The sequence below is a fragment of the Xylaria bambusicola genome (assembly GCF_022495145.1).
Source record: "Xylaria bambusicola strain CBS 139988 unplaced genomic scaffold F5B22scaffold_26, whole genome shotgun sequence".
NCBI lineage: Eukaryota > Fungi > Ascomycota > Sordariomycetes > Xylariales > Xylariaceae > Xylaria > Xylaria bambusicola.
Genome location: NW_025953579.1, coordinates 185,624 through 209,017, shown reverse-complemented (window position 1 = coordinate 209,017; position 23,394 = coordinate 185,624). Strand labels below are relative to the sequence as shown.

General features: G+C 49.5%; 7 protein-coding genes across 7 annotated transcripts; 5 read left to right on the top strand and 2 right to left on the bottom strand.

Annotated features, from left to right (window-relative positions):
- Window positions 1–946: 946 nt before the first annotated feature.
- F5B22DRAFT_647402 (uncharacterized protein) lies at window positions 947–1,447 on the top strand (the record flags this gene model as incomplete). Its single annotated transcript, XM_047978866.1, has 1 exon — window positions 947–1,447. One exon carries the CDS (start codon window positions 947–949, stop codon window positions 1,445–1,447), a length of 501 nt encoding a protein of 166 aa, XP_047829949.1.
- A 433-nt stretch (window positions 1,448–1,880) lies between these two features.
- Window positions 1,881–5,504, top strand: F5B22DRAFT_225936 (uncharacterized protein). The gene is made up of 4 exons (XM_047969793.1): window positions 1,881–2,434; window positions 2,496–2,636; window positions 2,697–3,171; window positions 3,237–5,504. The coding sequence occupies exons 1-4, from the start codon at window positions 2,109–2,111 to the stop codon at window positions 5,169–5,171; spliced, it is 2,877 nt and encodes a 958-aa protein (XP_047829948.1). The 5' UTR covers window positions 1,881–2,108; the 3' UTR covers window positions 5,172–5,504.
- Window positions 5,505–7,408: 1,904 nt separating this feature from the next.
- Window positions 7,409–7,984, top strand: F5B22DRAFT_647400 (uncharacterized protein; the record flags this gene model as incomplete). Its single annotated transcript, XM_047978865.1, has 2 exons — window positions 7,409–7,652; window positions 7,782–7,984. 2 exons carry the CDS (start codon window positions 7,409–7,411, stop codon window positions 7,982–7,984), a joined length of 447 nt encoding a protein of 148 aa, XP_047829947.1.
- Window positions 7,985–11,072: 3,088 nt separating this feature from the next.
- Window positions 11,073–13,577, top strand: F5B22DRAFT_636969 (ubiquitin 3 binding protein But2 C-terminal domain-containing protein; the record flags this gene model as incomplete). Its single annotated transcript, XM_047977368.1, has 2 exons — window positions 11,073–11,562; window positions 13,081–13,577. 2 exons carry the CDS (start codon window positions 11,073–11,075, stop codon window positions 13,575–13,577), a joined length of 987 nt encoding a protein of 328 aa, XP_047829946.1.
- Window positions 13,578–13,946: 369 nt separating this feature from the next.
- On the bottom strand, window positions 13,947–16,584 carry F5B22DRAFT_225808 (uncharacterized protein). The gene is made up of 4 exons (XM_047969792.1): window positions 16,208–16,584; window positions 15,189–16,149; window positions 15,016–15,126; window positions 13,947–14,961 (listed from the first exon to the last, which is right to left on the bottom strand). The coding sequence occupies exons 2-4, from the start codon at window positions 16,089–16,091 to the stop codon at window positions 14,557–14,559; spliced, it is 1,419 nt and encodes a 472-aa protein (XP_047829945.1). The 5' UTR covers window positions 16,092–16,149; window positions 16,208–16,584; the 3' UTR covers window positions 13,947–14,556.
- Window positions 16,585–17,635: 1,051 nt separating this feature from the next.
- Window positions 17,636–18,775, bottom strand: F5B22DRAFT_636968 (uncharacterized protein; the record flags this gene model as incomplete). Its single annotated transcript, XM_047977367.1, has 4 exons — window positions 17,636–17,924; window positions 18,017–18,136; window positions 18,188–18,476; window positions 18,541–18,775. 4 exons carry the CDS (start codon window positions 18,773–18,775, stop codon window positions 17,636–17,638), a joined length of 933 nt encoding a protein of 310 aa, XP_047829944.1.
- A 1,984-nt stretch (window positions 18,776–20,759) lies between these two features.
- On the top strand, window positions 20,760–23,264 carry F5B22DRAFT_225756 (putative MFS transporter). Its single transcript, XM_047969791.1, has 5 exons — window positions 20,760–21,129; window positions 21,221–21,577; window positions 21,800–22,214; window positions 22,365–22,832; window positions 23,022–23,264. Exons 1-5 carry the CDS (start codon window positions 20,964–20,966, stop codon window positions 23,179–23,181), a joined length of 1,566 nt encoding a protein of 521 aa, XP_047829943.1. The 5' UTR covers window positions 20,760–20,963; the 3' UTR covers window positions 23,182–23,264.
- The last annotated feature ends 130 nt before the right edge of the window (window positions 23,265–23,394 follow it).

Below are 23,394 nucleotides of genomic sequence, written 5' to 3'. Positions count from 1 at the left end.
AAGATGCATATGAATCCCACATCCCCGCACGTGTAGAAGTAGGGGGTGTAAGAGGTCACCCATACTGACAATCAGCCTGGGTAAGGCATATTTTATCATCTCTTCATCTGCGTCTGACTGCCTGCGCCACTCGTGACAACATCAGCCAAGGCAGATTCCGCTGTCAGGTTCGCAGAGTCGCCTCACGAGACAATCAATGCCCAGACTTCCGACAGACAACGCGAAGTGAATTTCAGACATTCGAAGGCCACCCACCCATCGTTTCCCACCCAACCTCCATCTCACTCTGAAAATCCATCCGCTGGTACAAACTCCATTCCAACACGCATGCCCGGTCATGTTACTCTTACCATTGGCACGCACACAAGATGGTGGCGCGTCACGACTCGAACAAACCAAACAGGGCGTATTTTCAGCAACCAAGCGTGTCAAGACTTCTTCCACCCCTCCCACCGGGGTACAATTAGAAAGAATAGTTTGAAAATACTGCTCAAGGGACTTATTGTTCAGACTTCGCCACTCCCACCACGTCCCTCACATTCGGGAACGTACGGGGCACGGTGGTCATCATAACGGCGTCGAGCGATGGAAAGGTGCGTATCTGGGCGTACCGGAGCTTGATAGACGAACTTGTCATGCACTGCATACCCTGGAATACCATGGCCTTGGGTATTATTATGGTGTTCTACCCGCAACCGATAATGGATGTTGCGTTGGGGGGGAAGGACTAGCCTTGAGAACTACTAACCCTGAGCAACGGCTCTAGGTATTGGATTTCTAGTACCTTAGGAACCCGATGAAGGAGTTTGGTCAGATTATACCCGAGATTGTCCACTGCGGCCTAGGGCTAGGCTATGATACGCGTCGGGGAACGGTAGTAAACCCCAAGGACGGGTCTCCTATATTGGACCCAGAAGTAATCTTGGCCAGCCGACTCGACCGAGCCATGATCGAAGTCAGCCCGGAGCTGAGTAAACTCTATCCAGAAATGATCTTCTCGTCCTGCACCCGACTATCAGACGTCTACTTTAAGGACTCAGATGCCGAATACACAGCAGATCTTCAGACCGGCAGGTTAAAGCCGAAGCTGACCGGTGAGCGCGGGATTCCGGCACGGCTGCGCGCTTTACACGGGGGTTTGTACCCGCAGTCGGATCTCGTCGTAGCCGATGATCCCATAGCGGATATTGCAGCGCGGACGTGGATCGATGAGTACGCACAGCTGGACCGAGCTCAGTTGATTACTATGACGTATGATGATTGGATTGCTCAGGATCCTACAGTCAAAGAGGTTATTGATGAGCTGAACATCAAATTTTGGCCCAATGCAGTCGGGGGAACGGTAAGCGGTGCTAAGGAGCAAAAAGGTATTGTGCCGACTGAGCTTCATAGGCACAAGAAAGAGGGTGGTAATAAGGTGGAGGGAAAACGGTGGAAGAAATTCTAGCGATTATAGAATTGGTGACTGTTTACCTAGGTTCTCGAAGGTTGCGATACGTGTCTACGGGATAAGCAATAGTGAAATTGGCAAGGCTATTTATGTCATGCACCAGAAGACGAAGGAGAGAAAGTGTCTGCGCGTATCGCACGGTTGAACGACGAACATTCGCGGAGTCATGGCTGCTTGTGACGCCCGAGACGACTCGCGATTCCAAGCTTGCGTAGCATTTGGGATCAAGATGTTGGTGTCGCGGAGTCGTGGGTATGCCATATAAAGGCTCCTAGTCTTACACGGGATTAACGCCTTCGGTTCTTCCGTGAGAGTTGAAATAGATATTGTACCTAGTATATTAATTAACTGATCTCGCAACCCTGGATGGAAGACAAGTGCGCCTAGAAGGAATTTAATCCCTGCTTGGCTGACTTCTTGTTGGGTGGCGCAGCACCAAACGCTGCCATGAACCCCAACCTGCACCCTCACCAATGTAACCCAGTGGCCAGACATCAACGAGAAAATAGAAGGGGCTAGGTAGGCAGCTTGCTGTTGCCTGCGCTGTCGCCGACCTTGATTAACAGTCGTCAATTCTCACCTCCTACGAAGATACGCAAGCTCTCTCTCATCCTGTAAGGGCCACGAGGGTGCTTGACGAAGCTCGTATGCTTCTATCATGCCGATCAAGAAAGAGCACCAGGCACTCTTTGAGAGGCATCGGATCAAGTGCAACATTGTCTTCAAAGACGTCCTTGCTCCAGATGATTGGCCGACAACCCATCGTAATGTATTCAAATCTATTGAAGATATCAAATCATACAGGTACAACACGTACTCGACAGCTCAGGACGATATAGAAGAAAGACCATGGAGACGTCAAGCTAAGGAATATGCACGAAAGCTAACACAAAGGGCTAAAGATTGTGTGTCGAGGAACGAGGCGACGTGGAGGTTCGCCTGCGAGCCACTGATATTCAATCGATTGGCCGCAGAGGTCGCATGGTACTAGAAGCGCACCACTGACTGTCATGAGTGACAGAACGCTAATCAGCTTTGATTCTAGCAAAAGATGTCGCCAGAGGGTATGGCGATCTGAGGTCGAAGTCAATGTAGATGGAGACAGCAATGCGGCCTTGAGCCTAAGACAACGTCAGGCAAATCGCGACCGTTGCCATTGTCCTCGAAACTCAAGACCAGATGATGAGTAGGTGAAACATTATTTCAGCGAATGCATATAGAAAGTTTGCTAACTCGAAGTTCCTAGAGATGAAAGAGTAGGACTTAACAATCTCTTTATACATAGAGCGGAGGATAGAGTTGAGCATCCCAAACAACTCGCAAATGTTCTACCGCAAGGTCTATATCCAGATCGCATATACGGGCTACGACAGACCAGAAACTTCGAGAATCTCCTCTTGACGCCTCTTGCAGATGGTCGATTCCTCGAGTCTCTGGTGCAAGTTCAACCCCATTCCGGCGGGGGTGAGTCTATGCTGTTCCCCTTTATGGTCGTCGAAGCCAAGGCTGGTAAGGCAGCATATGAATGGGACACTATTCTCCGGGACACGGCTTTCCCGATCTACACATACCTTAATGCCCAACAGAGTCTTATAATAGCCAATGCGCAGAGATCTCGCTGGACAGCAGGACCGTTGGTCTGGTTTTTCATGAGCAAGGGGCAGGACTGGCGGTTATATCTTGCTTATCAAGAACGAACCTCAGCCTCCATGTGTAGAACGGTAAGTTATCGACGAAGCGGAGTTTTTTTGACAACAGATCCCGAATCTGATACGATTTTTGTTAGGATATCGTGCTGGTATGGTATGGCGATATAAGGAATCCGGATGATGCGCTTCAACTATTTCTTCTCGTGGATTATATGGCGGACTGGGCCCGCGACGCCTACCGGCCTGCCATTCTCACCGAACTCAAAGTACTAGCCTCCGCCAACGGTCACACTGGGACATCACATACGGACACGGATATCTATTCGTCCAGGAACGCCTTGCCAGCCATCAACGAGACTCAAGGGTCAATGGAAGAGTCACCCGACTGCATCGGTGTGCAAGAAGCTTTCAGAAGGTTTGACAGCAAACACGGAGCTTTTCGTCATATCAGCCCAATCAAGTCCAGGTTCCTTTCTATATTCGTCACAGCGGATAATCTCTCGACCTTTAACTCTTCTCTGCCGAACAGCGACAGAGTATTCATCATACGCAAGATACTGAACAAACTATTTTCGAATGAGCCCAAACCAATCCTCCTCGGAATGGACGAGCTCAACAATATAGAAAAGTGCTGGACTGGCCAGTCAGGAACAGGCGTCCCTTACCGCTTCCAGGGGGCCAAGTTCTATACGGTCCATTACCGCTTCCAGGGGGTCAAGTTCTATACGGTCCACCAAATAACGTACTATATGTCTGCTTCCTGGGAACAGATCCGAGATCTCACCGTCGTTTCCATTGCTGAAAATGCCCTCGAAAGTTTGGTTTCGTTATCCGGGTTGAAAGGCCGTAGATCTCGGACGCCACTTGTACAAGGAGATATACATTCGGGCAATTCTCTCATTGAACGCCTACGCATACTCCATGTTGCTTCTGCTCAACGCACTTTACTGGCAACTATGTCGAGGGTTGCGGGTTATATCGACAATACCTCTGCTCTGGCCTGGGACTCCTGGCCATGCAGGGAAAGTGACGTCTGCATCTGGCAATTGGTGAATAATGTATACAAATATCATACGCGAGGGGAGCTGGAGCCAGACTTACCTTTTCTCCACATGTCATCATCCCACCAAATGCAACGAGTTGATCCAGAAAACCATGAATCTCTGACAGTCTCGGGTGCAGGGGCTGTTTTGATTTATGGATCACCAATTGCGTTGCGAGATCAACAGAAGGCGCCTAATATTTGCGCTTATATTGTGCATGGGCTTTCTCAACCACCACCAAGCTCGCACAAACTAGCACGGATGGTCAAATCGACCTTCGAAGATTGCGATGTCTATCATACGACTAGGGGTAGTGGTACCTGGAATTTGCGGCATAAATCGGCGTACCGCAATGCGAACTGGAACATAGAGCAGTCCTACAGTTTCGTCCTCCCCAATGGAGACAAAATATTCGCCAGGTGGTTCAAGTGGTTGCGGATATCGGCGCGTGAAAGACAAGGCTCACCTAAAGGTGCTCATAATACAGCGGGACTCGCCTTAGTATCCCAACCAGCGACAGTTGAGCGCCTGGCATCGGGTAGCGATTTCGTAGACGAATCAACTTTGACGTTCCACGAATTGGTGGACAGATTACTACCAAACGCCGATGAATTGCCAGAGGAATCAGGGTTGCATGCCAATGAACCGTCAGACAAGGGAGAGACCAGAGACGCATGTGTTCAGTATGGGAAGGTATTCGGCTGGATTCAGTGGGATGTGGACAGCATGCTTGACGACTCGACTGAACACGAATATTGGAGCTCTTCAGAGCTTGACAGCGTTTGCATCCTAGATGATTGCAGTTGCACGGAAGAGGATAGCGTCTACAACACGGGCGATGGGCAGACACTTCAGCCAGCAACGAATGAAAGGAGAACCGGGGGAACCCAGCTCAAATGGATTAACTGGGATGTGAATACCATGTTGGAAATACTGAATGAAGACCATTACGATTCCACCAGCTCTTGGGAGCGTTCGAGCGTATCCACCGAAGAATTGAATGAATACGATTCCGACAGCTCTTGCTAGTAGGAGATTGTAGTTAAATTGGGAGAACGGGTTTGACGATGCGGACAATCTACAAACAGCCCATTAACGAATATATAAGACACAGAGGGAGGAGTTGACAGAATAAAGGAAGATAATAAAGAAATATACGCAAGTTGTTAGTACTCTGACCCCTGTTGACACCAAGGGTAGGGTCCAATTTGATTAATGGTGTGAACTACTATGCTCTGCATCTTCTCGTTGCCGTTGGAGACATGGATCGTGTCCGTGCTCTTTCCGATCCAGACCATCGAGGAGCGTACTTAATCACTTAACCTCGGACACTGATATTCGAGGGGTCTATAAAGAAGTAGGTAGCACCAGGCACACAGCGCGGCGCTATCTAAGCGAGTAATGCTTGTTGGTGATGAGCCGTTGGTAGAGCCTCAACGACGGACGGTAGTCGTTGTTTGCTAGTCGACTAACCACGGGCCTCGTGCTACGGACTCGCTTGTCTGAAAATAGATATGCGCCCAAGCGGCGAGGTCCCGTACTACTAGGCGAATTACCATCGAAGCAATCTCATCTGTGGAACGATGCCTGGCGATTGAGCGCTTACGCGCCTAGATCTACGGTAATGCTGTGCCACGTAATACTATCATTAAGAGCGTCATCGATATACTAAGTCTCACAAGCAAGTAACGAGAGATGTGTCGAGAGTTTCTGTGTGACGGTGTTGAGAAGCTTGGGTTACCTGCCGCTACCGGAGTTTCATTGGCCTCCCACATTACCGCCGGGGACGACACCAGCGCGGAAGGCGAGACGAAGTTAATTTACTCAGCAACCATGCCCATATATCTGTCTTCGCTAGTTGTCTGTATCTACTATCGTGAGAGTAGTTGCTTGCTTGGCTCGGTCTGGGCGTACTTCATCAACATAGTGTAGGGTAATGGTAGGATTAGTGGCTCGGCAGGTAATGTGATGTTATCGATAAACATCTCAGGACCCTGAATCGCGTAATTTAGAGCGCCAGCTTCCGCTACCGAAGCTAACAAGGTGAGCGTATCTCGAAGAGGTATCCTGGCCTCACTTCTATTCAAACTGCAGTCACTGGGCAGAATCACCATAAATCTATCATTTTTTTTACATCAAGTCATTGTCATCAGTAGAATGGGTAGGTAGTCACATGACCTGGACACCAGGTACGCGTGTCGTTGTGGCACAGCCATCATCTCTGCTGACGTCATCTGCCAATCAGTGTGTCGAGAGAGAGTGCACGAAACCCACTCGAGCTAGGTACTCCAGCCTGTCCAGACCACCCATCGGTTCGTTTCATGAATAGACTTGGAATCCCCTGAATTGTCTCATCCTGAATTCGGAAACCCCACACGTCACCAAGTCGTATTCCCTACATACTGTGGAAAGCTCTGATTATCAGTATCACAGGTCTTGTAGCAGTCGCTACAGCGTCATTCGGCAGGCCAAGATGACAGACGACGTGAGGCAATGGGGCTGGGGAAACAGGTACTTCGTAGGGACGCAGCTGAACGCCATGCTGCCACTTATAGCACCTCAAGGTCTCAGCTCTGCGCCTTGTGACAAGGCGCTGGGATACCTACCTGTATTCGTTTGTGTATTTGTTGTGTTCATGTAGCAATGATGGAAATACGGCTGCCTAGGCGCATAGTGACAAGTGATACTTTCAGACCAAATTAACCGCCGAAACAGCTTCAGAAAATGCCTTGACAGACCCCCAAAAACGGCACAGTGAACTCTGACACTGGATAGCGCGCGGGTTCTGGATCCCGGGGTGGCTGTGTTGGTGATTTGCAAGTGCTAGGCAGCTTCTGGGCCAACCAAACCCGCCTGAATTATGGAGGGCCGAGTGTTTCGATACGAGGTGGCTAACAAGAATGAAGTGTGCCACCCTCACGTTACTAACGCTTACTTACCTACTTACTTATCTTCTTGATCCATTGCATTGCCTCATATTTGATAGATCTCTCTCTCTCTCTTTCCCTTTTATCTGTTAGCTCTGTCAACCTATTCATACTTTCCTATCTGTTCACACATTTCCCGTCTCGCTTGCCTTTCCTTGCGACCGTCTTTGCAAGACACTCGTCGCTGCTTTTCTCTGCATTCATCGGTACAGCATCTTAGGTGACCCACTGGATTGAGATCACCTACGTCAGCCAGCGAACAAACAGCAGAGCAAGACATCCGAAGAAAAAGAAAAGAAACGAATCAAAACGAGCCATTTATCAGCAATCGCCGACACGATGCAGTTCAAAGTTGCTGCCCTCTCGCTGTTCGCCGCTGCCGTGACAGCTCAAAACTCGACATCATTGCCAGAGCTCGTCTCCAATCTCCCAACATGCGCCATCCCTTGTTTCGAATCCGGCGCCTCGGCCGCTGGCTGCTCGACGACTGATTTCGACTGCCTCTGCGGCTCCGGCAAGGATACCTTCGTCTCGAGCGCCGGCACATGCGTCGTCACGCACTGCGACAGCGACGAATTAAGTAGTATGTCCCACCATCGTTCCTCATCCATCCATCCATCCATCTATCCTGTCCATCGTCTAGTGCATCATCATTGGCCCCCAACGATACTGCACATTATTCTTCGATTCTTTACTGACCTCCATTCTACAGCCGCTATCAAAACCGCCACACAGCTCTGCACCGAGGTTTCAGACAACCCCGACCCATCCGAGGTCGCATCCGCCTCGGCAATCATCACATCAGCCCTTGGCGCCGCGGAAGCCACGTCGTCCTCGGATCCAGACTCAGCCGCCTATAGACCCGAGATCAGCCTCACGTTCCTGGGGGCCATTGCCGCTCTGCTCGCATTATAATCGCATATCGCATACCTATCTATAAACAATACTACGCTGGAGGAACTTTTTGCTTTTTAATCGATATGAAATCATGACACGGGCGGTTTGGGACACATTACAACACAATCTGATATCTATAGAATGGGCACAGAAAATATCAGGTGCTGGGGCTTGGGGGCATACAGCCCCGATCATTCTGCATTCAACGGGCATTTGGCGTTATGGGCTATAGGAATGGTATGTTAGATAAACCATGTCCCTCTTCGTCTGAGGAATTTTGTTTTCATGTGTACTACATCACTGTCCTTTTTGGAACTTGAATCTTCAACATATGGTTCTATAGGTTTTATAGACATGTAACTTGAGTGAAGGTGTAATACTACGTAGTGCTGGGGTGGTGCATGCATATCCCTCCTAAATGAACTCTGTGCGACAACCTGTCAGTACTGAGCATCCTCTGTACATATGTTGAGTCTTGCGGCGCATAATACTCTGATTATACACGTGGTGGGATGATTCCCACAGTAGCGGCTCGAGAGCCCTGGTGTTGGGGTTGTGAATATGTAGAATATACCTAGGTAATGTTTGGGAATATTTTCAAGCGAAAACCATAATAATGAAAATCAGACCCCCCTAACCCCATCGCTACGGCACCGCTACGGCACCGCTAGGTTACAGCTACCGGTATAGGTACTGTTTGGAGGCCGCCACAGGAAAGAAATGAATCTAGCGTGTCCCATCGCCAAACCCTTAAGATTTCACCACATTTCGAACGTTGGATAGAAACGCCTTCAATTTGACTCGGAACTGAAACATCGAAACAATGAGTCTGCACTCAACATGGCGAGGGCAGAGGTACGGGCAGAGGTACGGGCACGGGTACGGGCACGGGTACGGGCACAGGCTAAGAAGTTGATCGGCTTGGGTCAGCTAAGACCGTTGAGCTATGCCTTTGCCTGATCGACTGGAACGGATGAGAACAACCGCTGGGAAGAATCTTGAGAATCTTTGGCATGCCCGGCTTGCCCCATTGGCGTCCGTCACCTAGGCGAGTACCTAGTGGAAAGTCAATTTTGGGCACCTGTCAACAGTGTCGCTGACGCGACCTCGAGCTCCGGTCAGTTTCTATCTTCGGTTTAACTTCTTTGAAGGGGATCACTACGGCCGTATTTGCTACCCTTATCAACGAGCGCAAGGTAGATTGGAGAATATATTTGATCCCTTAAGATTGATAGATACGCAGATATAGAAAAGGGTCGGTGATGATTACCATGGAGCGGCTCATTGCGAAGGGCTTCACACCACTAAATGCATGTGCAACTCGCAGATGAATACTTAACCGGACAGGACCTCTTCCTTGAAGGAGCATCTGGAGTCACTTCGACCACCAACGACATGCTCACCTTGTATAGCGCCTACTTAGAGGCGTTTAATGATCAAACCGCGACAGGTTCGGGTGCGACGGCAGACAACCCATTCGTATAATGCCGAACTACCTTCAAGCAACACACCTTCACGTCCCGGGGCGCATCATATGCTCCCGGATGGGTCCAAAGCCAGCTGCCTGCACGGCTCGGGGCCATTGAATGAATGCGACTCAGACAATCATGCCCAAGTTCGAGCAAAAAGCTAGCGAAGTGGTTAGCAAAGTCATCAACCATCTACCTACGGTAAAGCGGGAACTGGATAAGAACCGATGTCATGGAACCCATCCGCCTTACCCGCTGCCTGACTACAGAGGTGGTTACTGGAGCGATACATTCGATTTCAAGATTGACACACACGCCCAAAGCGATCACCTGTCAATGAGATTCACCAGCGTGACAACCCCCGTCATCGAGGCTAAGAGGACAATATATATCTTCACGTGATTTAAAACTTACAGTACAACAAAAGCATGACCAAGGGCCGGTTCGTCCACCTTGGTGCTGTCGAATCTTTCTTGATCTGGCTAGAAGGAACTAGTCGCCTCCTATGGCAGACTGAGGACTTTGGATCTCAGCCCTCTGTATTTCTCCAAAAGTGGTGAACACCATCTTTAGCGCTTCAAGATGGAACTGTTTCCCCCTCTCGCCCCTTCTCTTTTCCAACCTTAACTACGATTTCGATCACTTATCAAGCTATTTTGCACATCTCCGAGACTCCCGATGCCTGGTCTAGTCGAATGCGGTAGGTTATTTTTATTTTGGTTGGCGTCAACCCTACGATGGGCTAGCAATGAGCTAATCCCACGACTCCTCCCCACAGCTCAATCACCAATCATAGTGAGAGCTTAGACACCTCTCGGTCACCAGGAGCCAAACATGCAAACGATTGATGATGCTGTAATCAGGAACCTGTACCAAAAACCCATCAAAGAAGGTCACAAATAAAATTACAAGATTTGTGTGTACAGCTCTACACACCTCATCATATTCTTTGGTCAATCGCAACTCCCTCTCGGCTTCACCTCCGACGTCGCAGCTCCATTATTTCTGTTTTACCGGGCATAGAACAAATTAGTAACGGATATGCAACACATCGAGGTGTTTTCAAAGTCGGCCTGAATCATTCAACAAGCAGCATCCCAACACCAGCTCCAGTTGTTGTCGGAATATAGACGTCATCCATCTCTAGTCGCTCAGGATCGTTGTGGCTCAGCCAGCCTTCTTTAGGTAATGTGAATAAACATTACGACGCCCGACGGCACGCCATCCTCATCATACTGACCGCGTTCTCACGCGTTTCACTGGGAACGTACCCAGACTATCACACGCAGCTCATGGCAGAACCCAATTTTAAACAGGAGTAAAGGGCGGTGCTAGATGGCTCTGGCTATTTCACCGTCCGTGGAGCACAGCCGTTATGATGCTGTGATGGAAACTGACTCGAGATGAAAGAATTCCCGCAGTATGACGTTTTCACAGCGAAAACATCGAAGTTTAAAGAAGAAGCTTCATCACTTCCATCTTGTCTTCTGTCTGGGTTCTCTAGACCTGTCTCTGCCCTTCTTTCTACATTAACTTATACCGCCGCTCATCCCTCCCACTCCTCTCAAGCCACACACATCCCATATCCATATCTGAGCGTGGTATACTTCATTCATCGAGTCTCATAGCAAGCTACCATGCTGCAGAGATCGATTCTTCTCTCTTCGGCCCTGGGCAGCGGCGCCCGCGCCCTGACCATGCGTCAGAACGGCTGCTCCTTCCACATCAACACCCAGGGCGACGCCATATCTGGCGCAGTCGGCCAGTATCCTAGCGGGCAGACGCGCACCGGCTCCGATGAGGATCCTTCCAGCTTCACCATCAACGGCGGCACGCTCACGGACGGGCAGAACAGAGGCTGCTGGTGGACGCCGCCGTCCCTCGTGCTGCAGTGCGACGTCGGCCAGATCCCCGATGCCGGCTTCACTATCGGCTGCGACGGGACGGTCTCGTATAACGGGCAGACGACATTCTACAATTGCGACACCGGCGCCGACGGTCGGCACATGGTATACCTAGGGCCCAACGGCTCTAATTGCGGCGAGATCACGCTGACTGCAGACGGTTGCCAGCCGGATAGCTGCGGCGGCGCTGGCTCTGGCGGCGGTAGCGGCGGTGGCGGCTCCGGTACGCAAGGACCAGGAGAATCTGGTGGTGGAAGCACGCCTACTGGTGGTGAAGGGTCGGGCGGCGAAACACCTGGCGAAGGCACGCCAACAGGCGGCAGTGGAAGCACCCCGACTAGTGATAATGGCGGCGAGACTACGCCTCCGATTCCGCCGGGCGATGGAGGAGGTTATCCAAATGGCCCCGGCGGTGGGGATAATACTTCCGGTGGCGGAGATAATACGTCGCCGGGTAGTGGAGGAACGCCGACTGGTGGCGCCGGAGGCTATCCTACTGGAAGCTCTCCTGGAGGTGGAGAGGGTAACACCCCTGGTGGTGGTGGAAGTACCCCTGGAGGTGGCGAAGGCGGAAATACGCCTGGCGGCGGTGACAACACTCCTGGAGGTGGTGAAGGCGGTAATACCCCTGGTGGTGGTGATAATACTCCCCCAAGCGGCGGCGGCTATCCCACCGGCGGTGGTGAAGGCGGTAATACACCTCCCGGCGGAAACACACCTGGCGGCGGTGAAGGTACTCCTGGTCAGGGCACTCCTGGCGAAGGCACACCTGGCGGAGGCACTCCTGGTCAAGGTACACCAGGTGGAAACACCCCTGGAGGTGGAAGCGGAAACACACCCGGCGGAGGACAAACTCCTGGTGGTGGATGCCCACTTGGACCCGGTAACGGTGGTGGTGGTAACGGTGGAGGGTATCCAACTGGCCCTGGCGGTGGGAATGGTGGGAATGGATCACCGCCGCCGCCGCCTCCTGGAGGCAGTGGAACACCACCTCCACCACCTGGCGGTAATGGATCACCTCCACCCCCTCCTCCTCCTGGAGGCAGCGGAACACCACCTCCACCACCACCTCCTCCTGGCGGTGGTAGTGTGCCTCCTGGTGGCGCTGGTGGAGGCTATCCAACTGGCCCTGGCGGTGGGAATGGCGGTAATGGTTCACCACCACCACCACCCCCCGGCGGTGGTAGTGTGCCCCCTGGTGGTAATGGGAATACACCTCCTGGAGGTGTTGGTGGAGGTTATCCAACTGGCCCTGGCGGAGGTGAAGGTACACCACCTGGTGGAAGTACGCCCACAAACGGTGGCGGAGAATCTACACCGACTAATGGTGGCGGCGAAGGCACGTCTCCTGGTGGCGGTGCTGGCGGTGGCTATCCAACTGGTCCTGGCGGTGGAGGTGAGAGCACACCTCCTGGCGAAGGTACACCTACTGGAGGTGGTGAAACGACTCCAACCAATGGTGGCGGCGAAAGCACACCTACGAACGGCGGTGATGGAGGCTATCCGACCGGTGGCGGCCCTGGCGGTGGTGGTGTAAGCACACCACCCAATGGCGGTGAAAGCACTCCTCCTGGAAGTACTCCCACGGCCGGCGGTGGTGAGGGTACATCGCCTGGAGCTGGAGGTGGTTATCCTACTGGAGGTTTACCCCCGGGCGCTACGCCCACTGGTGGCGTCCCCGGAAACGGTGGTCCCGGCAATGGTGGCGGTAACGGAGGAGGTAATGGTGGTGGTAGTTCAGGCTCCTGCCCCGGCGATCTAGGCAACACCTACCAATACCCACACCTGATCATCCCCGTCGATAGTTCCAACCCCGACTCAGCGCCCGGAACATCATACTTCGGCGAAGTGTCCCCAACACTATCCTCCGCCTACAACTTCGACATCCCGCAATCATACGCCGGGAAGACTTGTACAGTCGTCTTCTACTTCCCGCACCAATCGCAGCTGGAGACATCTTCGTACACCTTCTCCGGCTCAGGAAACGTCGAATGTTCGAAATTAAGCGGTCCGGTCAAGAGCGATACATCCTACGCCAATTTACCTTCCGTGGCCCAGTCGTACGGCACGCAGACTGTTACCCCGGGCAATGCATATACTATTACCAGCTTCGAGTGTCCGGCCGGTGAGGCTATTACGCTGGGACTTAGTGGTGCCGGCGAAGATGCCTCGACGAATCTGAGGTATTTCCAGGATTATAACCCTTGTCCTATCGGGCTGTTTATCACTGCGTCTTAGGAGCGTGAATTGAGCAAGGGATCTGATTAGGAGGGTGTTGTGGCTGTTTGTTGATAGTGCAAGAGAATTAGTTTGAGTGAAAGATGGATGTGTTTGGGGAAGTAGTGATACATAGACTAAAATGCGAGTTTTTAATTTAACTTTGAGCGTCGTGGCTTTTGCTTTGTTTGTTCCACCATATGGCTATCAAAAAAGTCTTATGGCTTTGACTCACTTAGTTGCTTCATCGTCCACCTCTGGGATAGTGGTTTATGGAGGATTATACCGCGCCGGAGCACGTTATCTCAGTATTGAACGATTTATGATAAATACATATGGCTCGAGACATGGACATCTTCACAACGCTCTTTATAACAAGGGTAGAGGTCTAGGCTTGGAACTTGATGCGATTCACGATATAATGATCAACCAAGGCTGCATGAGTCCTTGAACAACTAATTCCTTCTTGGCCTTGGCGGTGTCAGGGAACAATATAGCACTAGGGTTGAAGTTACTGGGGACAGCTTAGAAGTTGACTATATAAAGGTGTAAAGGCTCCCTCTTAATGTTTAGAGAGCCAGGAATCAATAATATTGAGCCCTTACCTCTACCCTCAATCTATCTACTACCTGTGTGCTACCTACTAGAGATCTAGCTTCACTCCGGGGACATATCTCCATGACAGGTGGCTTGACTCAACTCTATATACAGCTGGTCTGCTAGCCCAGACCGCCTAGGTCTCGTTGGCTTATTTTATGAAGCGAAGTCTGCATATATTTTAAGATCATGAACAGCCTGCAATGTCTTTTCGTGCGGCCGAAGCGCAAGGTGAACTGCATACTCAGCTCGTACGCGTGTAACACTCCTAGAGACTCTCAAATGCAGAGGAAGTACTCATAACACCTATAATCTCACCTTCTATAACACGTCTGTGAGAAACGAAATAAGTATATCCATCAACGCCGTTTGTTCCCTCTCTTCAACTTTGCGTGGCATGGAATTAGGAATCTTGCTCATTCTGTGTTTGCATCATAGAACTCGTGCTGTTGTCTGGGGCTTTACCCTTGTCCTTCCTTTTTGAGGATTTCCCGAAACGGCTGGCAAATGTCGAGATGGGAAACAGATGTCTTTTCTCCTTAAGCGAAAGAGATTCCTCATCTCGGACCGGTGGGACTGGCTCCTCCTCATCTTGTGACTTTGGGACTGATTTAGCCTCATTTGATGTCCATTTCTTGAAACTCTTCTTCCATTGTGAGACTCTCTGTTCCAATTTCTTTTTGTCAACAGCGATGACGGCAGCAAAGGATACGGCGTAGGTAACCAGGGACACCGAGACTAGTGCCACCTTGTACTCCCATTTCGTCTGGGCGACATTTTTTTGGAATATCTCCAATGCAAACACAGTCTATATAGAAAATTAGATGCATTTCCCTTCGAGCAGCAATGAGCTTATACATACTGATACGAAACTCGGAGGAAGAAATAGCACAGTTACTATAGTAAAGATGAGAACATAGCGGCCCATCGTCGAGGACTTATTCGCTTCTCGCAAAGCAGACGCGTTAAAAAGCTAAAGAAATATATGTTGTTAGCCGTTAAATTAAAATAGGGTTTCAGTTGGTAAGTACATACCCCATCTCGAAGACTCTTAACCTCTTCCGTTTTGAATAAGATTCGGTTCAACAACGCTTTTGCGGCTTCTTCCTGAGTTTTCTTTACTGTCTCCCAGTTCGACCTCATGATCTCAAGTTCATCCTCTCTCATGTCTTGCATTGGAAAGTCTGTTTGCTTCAAAAAGAGCTCGTCTAAAGCACGTAGATCGTCAGAAACAGTGCTAATGCACTCATTGAACATCCGTAGAACCTGGAGGATCGTAAAATACAACCGAGACCGCTCGAAGTTGTCATCAAACATCCAGGCATTAATGTCCTCGGGGCTCAGCGTATGGCTGAACTTAACATGTACGCATTTGTCAATCTGATCCAACATGGCGTTCCACTCTGTTGTCCAGATTGCCACGCTTGCGAGCACTGCAAGTTGGAAGGTGATTGTTCCTTCCAAGCCTGCACACCACTTAAGATCGTATCCCTGGAGGTTTTCGAAGTCCGTTTCCCCTAAAGCCAAAACACTATAAAAAGGTGCTGCGCTTGTGTTTATTTTGTTTTGTGCCAAGAAAAGACCAAATACCGAGATACGTCTTTCTTGGAAGGAGTGGGAGTCTACCTGAAGTGCGGTTGAAACAATTTGACCCTGCTCTCTGAAACAACGTAGAACATGAGTTGACGCACTAGGAACGCCAGGATCTTCCTCCTGTTTATCGGTTGTGAAGTACCGAAAATGGACTTGGAGGTAGAAACAATCGAAATTCATAAGAGGCCACGTGTTGACTTGCCACGAGAACTTCATTCTCTCGTTTCGAGAAGGCCATAATCCAGCAAAGACTGATAAGAAAAACATGACTGAGTCAAAATGACTTTGATAGACGGAAACAAGGCCATCTCTCTGCCTATAGTGCCAGCGGCTAACTTGGGCCATGATAAGATTGACACACCGAAGATCTAGAGTGTCGCCTCTCACAGGGGCTCGTATCAGACTGAAGTGATAATTAGTTACACCGCTCTTGGGAAAGGACGTATGGATATAAACCCTACCATAAAGTGCCGTAGCCATATTTTGATAGGGGCCCTCGTATATTGATAAGACTCCCAAGTTGTTCCTGATCTATATATTTTAATTGCAGTACAAAGATTCCAAGTTAATACGCGCGGTATTGACCTTATAGAGCGAATGTCGCTCACATCATATTTGACATCTTTACCGCTACCAACAACGCGGCAGAGGGCAAAGTCTAAGCCAGGGCACTGAATAGAGTTCCACTCCCAAAGTCTCGAACCCCAAACCCTAACACGTGCCCTCCTTTCTCTGATACACTTCTCAATCTGAGGAATCGACGTGGATGTGGGTGTGCTGCCTATGGTCACGACCTGGGTCGCACCCTGGAGCCCAGACCTCAGAGGAGTCTGGAGGGTCTGCGTATGAGTGGCAGTCGGAAACCACAACCCGCATGACTTGAGTTCGTAGTCCCAGAGGGAGAATAGCCCATCGCTTTTCCTGGTCAGCATTGAAAGTAGTACATCCTCGAACAAGGCTAATCTTTCTTCGGTGGGTAGGAACATTGGTAGCAATTCATCGAGGGCATCTTTAGGACAAGAGAATTCTCCCTGCAATAGATAAACATTAGGATTCGAAAATCGGAATTTCAGGCTTAAGAATAACTAACTCTAGGTAAGACCGCCTGAGGCTGCGGAGCTAGGGATTGGAGTATCCTCGCAATGTTCTTGATATCTGCTTTTATTTCTTCCCAATCACCATCACTCTGCGGGGCTTTGGGAACAGTTGCCGAGTGGACTTCTTGGGCCGACATTGGGATTGATAAGGTTCAGACGCTTATGAAATAGTAAAGAATGAAGGATAGTGGGTATAGAATCGCGCAGAAGAAGAACTGAGCGACATGAAGGCAACATGCAAAATAAAGGTGATAGAATGCAAGAGCAGGGGTTGGGTTCTTATGTGGCTGGCTGGCGTAAGATCACATACCTAATTATGCCCTACAAGCCACTTCAAGCCACCAATGCAACGAAAGGCAGCGCAGCACTTGATGCCGGGACTAAGCCCAAGAAGGAGTATAACCAAAGAAATTCGAATGTGGTCACTTCTTTAGAGCTTTCTGATAGTTGCGCAACAATGGAGTTCGTACCATGACCACCCGATGAAGCGATCCTTGGCAACTATACGAAAGTAACTATGGGGAAAGAAAAACCGTTGCCCTATTCTAATCATTCAATACTCTATTCACTACGCCGACCGTGGCTATATAACCATGCTCGAATCATAGCTGCGACGTTTGAAACACACGGCGATGATTCAAGGTAGCTATCACATTTAAACTTCTGCCATCTTGGCCCTTGGCCGCTAGCGAGGTTTACTGAGGCGGTAAGCGGTCAACAGGAATGCCGTTACGTTGACAGTCTCCTCAAGGTGAAGGAATCCTTCCCAAATTTTGACCTCAGTATTGACTCTCAGGTCGCTGAAGAGATCGATACTGTTTCTTGAGAGACATTGGGCTTATGGGAACCGTGATTGCTATTCACTTCGGATTTTGCTTGACTTGGCCGGGTAATTCCACGCCTCAGCTTCCCGTGTACCGTGATCACTAGAGCCCGTGTACCCGGAAAGCAGGAACAAATGAAATAGGCGCCTTGTTCAATGACAGTCCATAAGAAAGTATCAACGCTATAGAAGACACGGTCTGAGGCTAGATCTGCCGTGTAGAATTCCACAAAACGGATGATGGCGGTGATAAGTCCCCTTCAACATAGCCGTTAGCCACAGAACCCGACGAGAAGCATGACATAGCATGACGATTCAGTTAGCAAGGAACAAATTAAGAAAATACTCACAAGCCTCCTGTTAGGAATGTGACGACAACACCAATTTTCTCGGCCTTTCCCATCTGCAAGCGAAATAGGGTAGGCAGGGGAAGCCCAATAATAGCCAGGTCTGTCAGTATGTTGGGGATGCTGTACAGCTTATAAACAAGTAGAACGTCGCCACAGTGGCCTCAGGTTGACTGGTCCCATTGATAAGAGAAGGGCCGGCAAATCGTGAAGTAGACGATGAAACCGAAAACGAGAATTTGCAGAATGATGACTGCGATAGTGATCCAAGACAGCAATTTGACCTTACGATCTGAAAATAGCCGTATATATGATGATAGGATCGCAATTTTGGGTAGCGTCGTTCCTAATACGTACGTGAACTCGACTGCTGTTCGGAGCTTTTCATATAAAGTCAATTTGTCAGGCGCGAAGAGTAGTAGATAGGCCGTGCGCCGACCGGTGCCGGTGATGAGTTCGAGTACTATGATTTCAATGAGCTATAGACTTTCAAAGGGGGCCATTCATATGAATACTTGGGTACTGACAAAGGCAGATGATACAGTTCGAAAGTGTCGCTATATAAGCTACGGGGTACAATGCCCATGTTTCCCATGTGTTGCGGGGGGCACAAAACGCTCGTGATACGACAAAAAGAGAGAACACAATAGTTGAGAGGGTTATAAATAAGATAGAAACACCTTCCAGCCTCTCGGGATTGTTCGTCTCATCAAGGTATTCTGGCGATAAGGCCGATAAGTCTTCAGGCGACAGAGGAGACATCGTATGCTGCTATGATACCACAGGCTGAATAAGTGTTGAAATTTGGGGCTCAGATTAAGCTAGTCATATAGATAGCGACATCGCTGGGTACTGGTTAATATAATAGGGCCTTCAGTTCGAAAGGCAGGATTTCTAGCACAGCAAATGATCCTACCTAGCGTAGCATAAATAAGACGATGTGTTACACACCAGCTATCACTAGCTGCTACCACGTTTTCTGATACAATGAAGATTTCCTGCATATAGGGCCCCCAAATTGTTGTCACTGAGTTCTGTAACGAAAGGTGCTCATCATATCCCATCCTCTAGTTTCGGACAGCCTTCTATCCCGCCTAGGACTCATGAAGGTGTCTGTGCCTATCACCTAATTCCTGGGCAGCATAGACTCTGAGAGACAGGGTATCAAAGAAGGCTTCTTGTTGAAAAAAGGGTCCATTGGAATGATTGGCTGTTACTGGAGCTTTGTGATCTTTGCTGACCGACCCCTAGCTGTAGGTGGTATTTGCAGAATCCTATATGTATGTGAAGGATGAATTAGCGTTGGATGGCTTGCCATTGTTAGATGGTCGCTAATAGAGTACACCAGGGGAAATGGGAGAACTTCTATTGCTGTGCAACTAACAGAGATATCAAAAAGAGGGCATTCCGACCTTCTTCAGCTATACACATTGTAGGTTTTTGTGTTAACTTCCCTTTCTAAATAGCTGGTATATTGATACCTACCACTGCGATACTATCGCGCACGTCAAATATCACCACTAATCGTGTTGGTAGCATTTTTCACAGCTTTCAACATGTTCAAGTGCCGAGGAAGGGCTGCGTGGTAATGCTGGAGATCTGACTACATTATGTCACAACTCCTGAATTGTTACACCGCCCGCATACTACCTGGTTCGCACCAGATTCGGCGTTATGATACATGTATTGTTCCACGGCATTGATCCTGCGATTTTGTCTACTTTTGGGGACTACAGCCTGCTGCAGAATTATGCGGATGACTCGGAGTGAAGACAACCTGCGAGCACCAGCCATATATCAAGAATAAAGTAGCAACGTCGCCGGCTCGTCAGTATTCCGTGTTATACTACCTACCTACTATTCAATCTTTTTGTGCGACAGTGATTACTGGTGCCCACGAATCCTTCACTCAAGCTATTAATCGCATCGTCTTACATGGCAGTCGTTTCGTTATTATCTCGCTGACCGCGATGATGTCTTCTTTCATCCCTAATATCTGTTTCACTAGTTCTGGATGTAGCAGATGTGAATGGAACGTTGCCACACACCAACTCCTAAGTGTGAGTTCGACTCGCCCTTGACGAGATAGGCATCGGGAACTGGCGCGTTCCTCAATCCTATCCGCTAAGGTCACAGTGATATCAAGCAGGATGACTGATATTCCAGCGCGCGTTAACCACAGCCCATTTATCAATCAGCTTTTCTTTTCAAACATTTTGATAATAGGATTGGTAATCCAGTATCCGGATACGTTCTTTCACTTGAGGAATGTAGGATAGATGAACTTAAACCGTTTTCTACTAATTATGAACACAAAGGATCTATAATTTAAATCTAAGCGGCGAGCAGTCTCTAAGCAGTTCTTACATAGCATGACGCTTGCCCCTGAATAGCAACAACAATGTAAATCTTGAGGTGTCTGCGATCTGGACCATATGCAGGCTAGAGCCAAACCCTTCGGTGATACCGTTGATAATATAGGCATTGGGTCAATGCAATGGAACCCACCGTCACCGTTAGATGCTATGCAAGCCATGAGCGGGCTGGACAACAATTCGAATGCCTATATTAGAGGAAGGGCTATGAATCTAGGTATTTAGCCGACATAAGGCTAGCCAAAGTTCCAAAACAGAGAGCGCGATTAGCGCAAACATGAGGGGTAGACAAAGTGGGTGCGGGTATAGGCGGGCTTGATTAGCAGCTTCACCTAGAGCTATAGCTCTTCTCAATGGCTCGGAGAAGTGAGCTAAGAACTATAGTCTCTGTAGAGCTCGCATTGAAAAAAGAAAGAGAAGAAAAAGTTGCGGAAAGTGAATACTGTCTACCTAGGTAATTAGCTCTTATTTTCGCTCTCGTACCGCGTCTTGTTGCTAATTATCATCTTGTTAACACGACTACTTCATCTAAAAAGAAAGGAAAATTGAAAAATAGCGAAGTGTGTGCCGCGAACATGAGGGAAAAGGAGAAAGGTCGGCCATTGGAGGCGGCGGCCGTCGCGGGAGGAGATGAAGGAGGAGCAGAAATCATGGGGACCGAAGCACGGCCGATTCCCCCGGACATGGAGCGGCGGGTTCTGCGGAAGATTGACACGTTCTTGATGCCGGCCATGGTCATCGGTACGAAGAGCTGCACTACTCATTCTCATTTTTGCTTCATCTTAGCCATCTCATCTCATAATTCGCAGAACGCAACTAACCACCTTTACAGGCTATGGGCTTGTATACTACGATAAGGTAAAAAGCAGAGAAAAGCATATGAAACACGTAAATCTGATATACACACAGGCCATCCTAGGCAGCGCCGCCCTCTTCGGTATGACATCGGACCTGCACCTCTCCGTCGTCAACCCAGTCACCGGCAAGACAGACACATCGCGGCTGTCCTGGGCAACGTCGATCTTCTACTTCGGCCAACTCGTCGGGTCATACCCGACGACGTACCTTTTGCAGCGCTTCAACACGCGCTACGTGCTCGGGCCGGCAGTCATGATCTGGGCCGTCATATGCGCTGCTACGGCCGGCGTGACGACTTGGCAGGGGTTATTGGTGCAGCGATTTTTCCTGGGTAAGTCAAGCGAATTGAAGGGAAAGAGGGGAGAAAGTCGTAAATCAAGGCGTGAATGAGTGCGATGGGATACGTTATTCATCACGACTCGCTTACTCATTCACCCACTTACCCTCTCACTCACCCACTCACATACCTGTTCATCCCCTCGTACCATGATCTGAAAAATAGCCAAACAAGAACTCCCGACTGACTACCCGACTAACTCTCATCTGTCACCAGGCTTCACCGAATCCATCGTCCCAACATCCTTCATGACAATCGTAAGCGGGTACTACACGCAGCGCGAGCAATCGCTCCGCCAAACATGGTGGTTCAGCGGCACAGGGTGGTTCACGATCATCGGGAGCGCATTGAACTACGGCTTCGCGCAGATCTCTTCATCAGCGCTGCGCCCATGGCAATACATCTACGTCCTCGCAGGGGCTTTAACGTTCGTGTTCGGAATATGGTGTTTCTGGCTTCCGAACTCGCCTCTAGATGCGTGGTTTCTGTCCCCCGAGGAGCGCATCGTGGCTGTTGAGCGCTTGCGAATGGGGCAGACGGGGGTACGCAATCAGAAGATTAAGATGGGACAGATCAGAGAGGCTGTTTGCGATGGGAAGGTCTGGCTTGTTGCGCTTGTTATGGGGTCTGCGTGAGTTATTCCGTTCTGCTTACTTTTGCATCGACTTTGACTTTTCTACATCCATCACTCACTCACCTACTTTCTCAATACTCACTCACCACTCACTCACATGCACCATAACACACTTCTAAACTCACAACTAACCAACCAACCCCAAAGCTACACCGTCAACGGCGCCGTATCCGGCTTCGGGCCGCTCATAGTCTCAACATTCGGGTACACGCCCCTCGAATCCATCCTCTTCCAATTCCCCCTCGGCGCAATCTGCGCGCTAGGCATCCCGCTCACAGGGTACATCGGCATGCGGATCCCCTCGGTCCGCATCATCACCCTCATAACTTGCTGTCTCCCGGTTATCGCAGGGTACATCTTGATCTGGAAATCGACTTGGGGCTATCATCCCATCGCCCCGGTAGCAGGGTATTCGCTCATCGGATTCTTCGGTCCAGTAGTCGGTTTGACAGTCTCCCTTGGCGCGGCGAATGTCGCGGGTGAGACGAAGAAGAGCTTCATGGCTGCCGCGGTGTTTGTGGCGTATTGTGTGGGAAATATTGTTGGGCCGCAGCTTGTGAGGAGCGAGACAAAGGGGGAGCATTATCCTGGGCTTTGGATTGGGTTGATTGTTTTGTATGTTTTTTTTTTTTTTTTCAATTTTCTTTTTTCTTTATATTCATACCCTAGAGGTTACTCTGTTACTTACTTACACACCTACCGACTCATCCCTCACTTTATTCATCACACTCACTCCATCCCCCTCTTCACACCACGTGAAAATAACTCCCATGAAGACACAAACTAACCTCATACGCAACATAGTTACATCATCACGATCCTCGCCGCATCATCTCTCTACATCATCTTACACCGTGAAAACAAGCGGCGCGAACAGCTGGGTCTCGACGAGCGCGAAGGAGAGCGGATTGCTTTTAAGGATTTAACAGATAAGGAGAATCCTTATTTTAGATATGTGCTTTGATTGTGTTTAAGGTATACGGTCACACACAGACACACGCACACAGAGAGCGAGAGAGAGAGAGAGGTAGATCACACATGCATGTACATTTCACATCACACTACAGCCCACACCAAACTTGGCACATTTCCCCGATGTACACCACCCACAACACATTTCTGCATCCAGAATGAAGCCGAACGCATCGCATTACTCTCAAGAGTCCGTGGGTGAACA